This window comes from Mastacembelus armatus, chromosome 5 (assembly GCF_900324485.2).
Source record: "Mastacembelus armatus chromosome 5, fMasArm1.2, whole genome shotgun sequence".
Lineage (NCBI taxonomy): Eukaryota > Metazoa > Chordata > Actinopteri > Synbranchiformes > Mastacembelidae > Mastacembelus > Mastacembelus armatus.
The window spans coordinates 26,614,841-26,621,431 of NC_046637.1; the positions used below are offsets into that span (position 1 = coordinate 26,614,841).

A 6,591-nucleotide genomic window follows, 5' to 3' on the forward strand; every position below is an offset into this window, starting at 1 on the left:
TTCCCTCTCTTCCTGTCTATCATTTAAGCTGCACGCTGTTAAATGATGATAGGACCGTGGAGACCAGTGCAGCTGTAATGTATCTCCACTGATTGAATCCACTCTGGCTGTCATGGCTGTGCTATTGAGTTAGCCAGCCAGACACAATCATTAGAGTCAAAGATGCAATTGGATTAACTGTTTGCTCAAGTGGCAGGAATAATGCACAGATGCACCCATCCGTGCTGCCTCCATCTATCCACAACTCTGGCATTAGTGTGCATTCATGCATTTGACTTATAGTGTGACAGGAAACTACATTTAACTCCTGATTACTTCAACTGAAGGCTGAAGCTCTGCAGAATTACATGAGTTTGCTTGTCGACACCTTCTGTCCCCACCAGAGTCTCGCCAGTTCCTGCTGTACGCACGCCAGATTGAGATCAGAGGAGTGGACATCGACAACCCATACTACAACTATATTATCTCCTTCACTGTGCCAGACATCGACAATGTTACCGTAGTGGACTATGATGCACTGGAGCACCGTATCTACTGGTCTGACGTCCGCACCCAGACCATCAAGAGAGCTTTCATCAATGGCACTGGAGTTGAGACCGTGGTCTCTGCTGGTATGGAGAAAGCTGTAGCTGTACAATGCACATCCTACTTTATCAGTGTTTTGTTTTATGTTCCTTTGAGAATTGTGTTTCCTGCTCCCTGAAGGCATTTGAGTGCCCATGAGAATAGAAAGAAAGGACAAATCAAGTAGAAATGGTTTCGACTGATTAACAGTCAAAGTCATTTAGTTTTCCCTGGATAAATGGATAACATATCAAGTTATTATTTGATTTATCCATTTATCAATTTTTGTTTTAATTTTAATTTGAAATTTTCACCGATTTATTGAATTTAATTTATTTGTTTTTCAAATTTGCAGTAGAATTGTTGTTGTTGTACTTTTTTGGGTGCAAAGGCATGTACACTATAATTAAAACACCTTCTTAGAGTAGAAATGATCGATCTTAGAATTAAGCCATGAGGCCCCAATAACAGTGATGTTTTGCACTCCAGGTATAGTGTTCTCATTGTGTTAGCATATAGTAACGTGTGTTTGTATATGTGTAACCATCAAGTGCATGTTTGCAACATTTCAACATGTTTCTTGATTTCCAACAAGTCTTCTGGAGACATTTTGAAAGTCAGCTAAACCAACTCACAGCGTTAACATCAGTTAGTGATGAAGTCAGTTAGTTAAAGTTATGGATTCAGACAACAAAATATTATAATGTGATGAGCTTGAATGAAAAGCTCAAGCAGAGCAACAGAAACTAAAGAGCAGGGGCTTTGCTGCAGCCCTTCCCCTTCTTCTTAGATTTCTTAATTAATAACATTAATATCTATATATGGCAGATCAGAATTTCTACATCATGATTCAAAAGGTTTATTTTAGTGACTGTCCGTTGTGTTGACCTTTCCTCAGATCTGCCCAATGCTCACGGTCTGGCAGTGGACTGGGTGTCCAGAAACCTGTTCTGGACCAGCTACGATGCCAATAAGAAGCAGATTAATGTCGCCAGACTGGACGGCTCCTTCAAAAATGCTGTAATCCAGGGGCTGGACAAACCACACTGTCTAGTCCTGCATCCAATACTGGGGTCAGTCGCACACGCAAACACACACACTCACACACATTATAAAGCTGTCACACTTGGGCTAAATGAACCATTGGAAATTGCTCTGACACCCTCCTGAATTTCACCTTTAACCTACAACACATAAACACAGAAGTGCACACAGACACACAAATTCACTGTCTTACTGCCAAGCCCCCTCTCTGTTGGCAGTTGGTAATGGCAGGCAGAGTAGTTTGGTATAAATGGTTTCTGACCTCTGGCTGTTTCCAATTTTTCTGCTGTCATGTCATCTTTCTCCTCTGCTGCTCTCTTTCTCTGGTTTGCTCCATTTCTGTTTTCAAAGCTAGCATCTGTGCTCAGATAGACTGTCTATGAATTATTTACAGCCACTGTCTCTGGTGCCATTTCTGTGTTAGTGTTCCCCCTTGAAAATCTCATCTTCCTGAGTTTCCCAAGCTGGCCTCAGCCGCTCCTCTTACGAGCAAAGCAGAGACAGACCATCTGTATTTATATCTTTCCTTTGGTCCTGCAGGAGAATATGTGTGCTTCAGTATTTGGGGTGGATGAAGTATGGGTGTTTTTTTTTTAAGAAAATATGCCTTTTTGTGTACTCCTTCCTCTCTTTTAAAGATTTAGCCTACTTAAGCGGAGGAATGTTTCCGATCTGAGCGTTGTTGACGCGGGGGGAAAATAAGAAGCAGATGCTGGATCCATATGCTGGGGCTGCCTTCTCTTTATGGCACTCAAAACACACTGCCCAGAGTGGGTGGGAGCAAATGCAGTTGAGGAGGAAAAAAATTTAAAGTCGTCTGTGTATAAAAAGGTCAAAGTGGGAGTTTTAAGTACTTCAGAAACTTCATTTGAAGACAAACAAGTAAAGGGTGTGGTGGATGTGGTAGAATTTAGCAGGAAGCGGGTGATGGGGGCAGAGAATAGATATCCTTTAAATACAGACTACTCAGTCTAAACACAGTGACACACAGTCACGTTGTCCTGTATGCTCTGCATGAGTGTGTGTGTGTGTGTGTGTGTGTGTGTGTGTGTTCATATCTGTGTGTTCAGTGAGGACTTTGACCAGTTTGAAGATCAAGGAAGTTAAAAAAAAAAAAGAAAATGTTGATATGAGCCTGTGTGAGAATTATTATTGGATTTCCTTCCAATTAAAAGATGCATCGTATATGAATCAAGTCTTGCTAACAGCTTTGTGGGCCTATGTGATATCTAAAGTTGAGAAATTATTATTAGTTTTATTACTGGAATGTAGGCTGTGGGTGCAAGATTTATTTGCGGTTCCTATCAGAGAAAAGATGTGAAGTGGATTCACGTCAGAGCGACAGAAAGGTCAGAACACCAGTTTGAAATTATGAAGTATGGTCAACAAAGGGAATTGTCCTCCCTGAAAATAAATCCTTAGTTCTCCTTCTTTTTCCTGCTGCACTGCAGCTTTGCTGATTATCTTTGCACGCCTTCTTCAGGAAGCTCTACTGGACAGATGGGGACAACATCAGCATGGCCAACACAGATGGCAGCAACCGCAGTGTCCTTTTCACCAACCAGAAAGGCCCTGTCGGTGAGCGACGTGCAGGACATCCGTATGATAGACAGCACTTCCTAGTGACAGGGCAGGTTATTACATATCAGCTCTGTCTTTGTTTTCCAGGTCTCTCCATTGATTTTGACACTGAGCAGCTTTACTGGATCAGCTCAGGAAACAGCACCATCAACCGTTGTAAACTAGATGGGTCTGAACTGGAGGTGCTAGAGGGGGCCAAAGGGAAGCTGACCAAGGCTACTGCTCTGGCCATCATGGGTAGGTGACCAGAAGGTGTTGCTTTAGAGAAAGTTCAGCCATGACATATGAAAATGGAAATATTTTGTAGATTTATGTAAATGTATTTAAATGTTTCTTCAAGTTAAGGTTGACATTGTCCTTCCGGTGTCAGATCTGACTTCAGTGCAGACTGTTGACCATGCTGTTGTGTGCTGTGCCCTTTAGGAGAGAAGTTGTGGTGGGCAGACCAAGGTACTGACCAGATAGGAACTTGTGATAAGGAGGATGGTGGCAACTGGAAAGTCCTGAGGAACAGCACATCACCAATGATGCACATGAAAATCTACAATGAAACTGTGCAGAAAGGTGCAGGCTTAACTACAGTACTTTTTTCCTTATAAAACACTGGTTTTGGTTAAATGACTTTGAAAATGTGTCCTTGTCTCACTGAAGGTCTGTTTTTCTTGCTGCATGAAGCCTGTTTACCCAAGCTGAAGCACATCTGTTTATGTCTCTGTTACTCCTCTTTGATTTCTTCTGTGTATTTGTTCTCATGCTTTGTGTTCTCAGGCACCAATCTCTGCAGTAATAACAATGGAGACTGTTCCCAGCTGTGTCTCCCCACCTCCCCAACCACCAGAGCCTGCATGTGCACAGCAGGATACAGCCTGCGCAGTGGACAGCAGTCTTGTGAAGGTACGATATATTCACACACACAGTGTATTCTTAATTGAAGAATGATCAAAATGATGAGCTTGTGATGCAGAACAAACTTTGCAAACTGTAAAAAAAACTGGGGTTTTATTTGTTTGCTGTAGGTGTTGGCTCTTTCCTGCTGTACTCTGTGCATGAAGGCATACGTGGTATTCCTTTGGACCCATCAGACAAGTCGGACGCCCTTGTACCAGTGTCAGGCACATCCCTAGCTGTGGGCATAGATTTCCATGCTGGTAAAAAAAATTTTCAACATATGTTTTTTTTTTTTTATCAAATGCTAGATAAGGAAGAACATCTGAGGTATTTTGTCTTTTTGATGCAGCTTATATAAGACCTTCCAGTTCAACTGTGATATGCTGCTTCTTTCCCCAGACAATGACACTATCTACTGGGTGGACATGGGACTGAGCACCATCAGCAGGGCCAAGAGAGATCAGACCTGGAGAGAAGATGTGGTCACGAATGGCATCGGCAGAGTGGAAGGCATCGCTGTCGACTGGATAGCAGGTGAAGACACATCAGGCGTATCACAGCATAATGTACAGGACATGCTCACAGTTATGGAATCAAAATCAAATAAACATACTGATAAGATGTCGCTCAGACTGTTAGCAAATGAGATAAATCAAAGATAAGGTGAACCTTATCACACACAACTTAAGATCACACTGTATCAGACACAAGGTCACACAGGGTAGATTTGTGTATCAGTATAGATGCAGCACAAGCTCAGAATCCTGCAGCCAGTTTCTCCTCCATCCTCCACAGGAAACATCTACTGGACCGACCAAGGCTTTGATGTGATTGAGGTTGCCAGACTGAATGGCTCCTTCCGCTATGTGGTTATCTCCCAGGGCCTGGACAAGCCTCGTGCCATCACCGTCCACCCTGAGAAAGGGTGAGAGGAAACAACACTGGGTGTAGCTACAGTTACTTGTGTCTTTGGCTTCTCTCATTATTGATTACTGATTATCTCTGTGCTGTTGTTTTTCTGTGTGTAGCTACTTGTTCTGGACAGAGTGGGGGCAGTATCCTCGTATTGAACGGTCTCGTCTGGACGGCTCTCAGAGGGCTGTCCTGGTCAATGTCAGCATCAGCTGGCCCAATGGTATCTCCATTGACTATGAGGTACACAGTGACTGACCATTCTTGAATTCATATGAGAGTGTTACAATGCAGAAAACACACTTGTCGTCACAGCGTCAAATCAACTGTTACTGTTTAGGAGGGCCTGTTGTATTGGTGTGATGCCAGGACAGACAAGATTGAGCGCATCAACCTTGAGACTGGAGAAAACAGGGAAGTGGTGCTGGCCAACAACAACATGGACATGTTCTCTGTGTCTGTGTTTGAGAACTACATCTACTGGAGTGACAGGTACAGATACATCCTTCCTTCTCAGTCTTACTTATCCTCACTTTGGAATATTTGTGAGGAGATATTCGTCCCCTAGCTCAATAAATTTTGTATCTCCAATCGTCTGTCTTTGTTTAATGTTGTTTATCTGTCTGCTTTGGACTAGGACGCATGCTAATGGCTCCATCAAGAGAGGCAGCAAGGACAACGCCACAGACTCGGTGTCACTGAGAACTGGTATCGGAGTGCAGCTTAAGGACATCAAAGTTTTCAACAGGGCCAGGCAGCAAGGTAAACACAGGGGTTCGCAAAATCTTGTGTTGCATTTTTTCTGATATTTACAGGATTTTTATCTTGTGGAATTAATCCATGCATCCATCCACCCATCCATGAGCCACTTTTCCTATTTAGGGTCATTTTTCTGATTAATTAGTTGATTGATTAATGGATTTCATTATCTGTCTACAGGAACAAATGTGTGCAAAGACAACAATGGCGGGTGTCAGCAACTTTGTCTTTACCGTGGCAATGAGCAGCGTACATGCGCCTGTGCCCATGGCATGCTGGCTGAAGATGGCCGCAGTTGCCGCGACTACGATGGCTACCTGCTGTACTCAGAGCGCACCATACTGAAGAGCGTCCACCTGTCAGATGAAAACAACCTGAACGCACCCATAAAACCATTTGAAGACCCCGAGCACATGAAGAACGTCATTGCACTCACGTTTGATTACAGAGGAGGTGGAGGAAAGGGAGCAAACCGCATCTTCTTCAGTGACATCCACTTTGGCAACATCCAGCAGATCAATGATGATGGATCTGACCGCAAGACTGTAGTAGAGAGTAAGTATTTCCACATTTTATTTGAATTCATTTTTCCTCCAGCTAGTTTACTTCACAGTTTATCTCTAGGGCATTCCCCCTCCCATAACTAGCTTGGGTTCTGATATTAGTTCAAAGTAATTTCTGGTTTCACTTTTGTGACAAAAGAAGAACCTTAGTTGTAAGCATCAGGTTCCCCAGTGAGAAATCTTCCTGGACAAGGAAACAACTACATTTCCTCACAATGGAAATAACCTGAACCTGAAAGCTTTTATTTTGAACTCGTAGCCAAACCAGAGACAAATGAAG

At 43.0% G+C, this 6,591-nt stretch overlaps 1 protein-coding gene across 1 annotated transcript in view; it reads left to right on the top strand.

The window, feature by feature from the left end:
- Positions 1-6,591, top strand: part of LOC113129943 (low-density lipoprotein receptor-related protein 1-like) — an 80,779-nt gene that overhangs the window by 53,057 nt on the left and 21,131 nt on the right. The window contains exons 29-41 of the mRNA XM_026306187.1: positions 384-611; positions 1,463-1,637; positions 3,092-3,186; positions 3,277-3,426; positions 3,613-3,753; positions 3,958-4,083; positions 4,206-4,337; positions 4,477-4,611; positions 4,873-5,002; positions 5,106-5,232; positions 5,330-5,481; positions 5,627-5,751; positions 5,929-6,303. Coding sequence (XP_026161972.1) covers positions 384-611; positions 1,463-1,637; positions 3,092-3,186; positions 3,277-3,426; positions 3,613-3,753; positions 3,958-4,083; positions 4,206-4,337; positions 4,477-4,611; positions 4,873-5,002; positions 5,106-5,232; positions 5,330-5,481; positions 5,627-5,751; positions 5,929-6,303 — 2,091 coding nt within the window. The remainder of the gene's footprint in view (positions 1-383; positions 612-1,462; positions 1,638-3,091; positions 3,187-3,276; positions 3,427-3,612; positions 3,754-3,957; positions 4,084-4,205; positions 4,338-4,476; positions 4,612-4,872; positions 5,003-5,105; positions 5,233-5,329; positions 5,482-5,626; positions 5,752-5,928; positions 6,304-6,591) is intronic.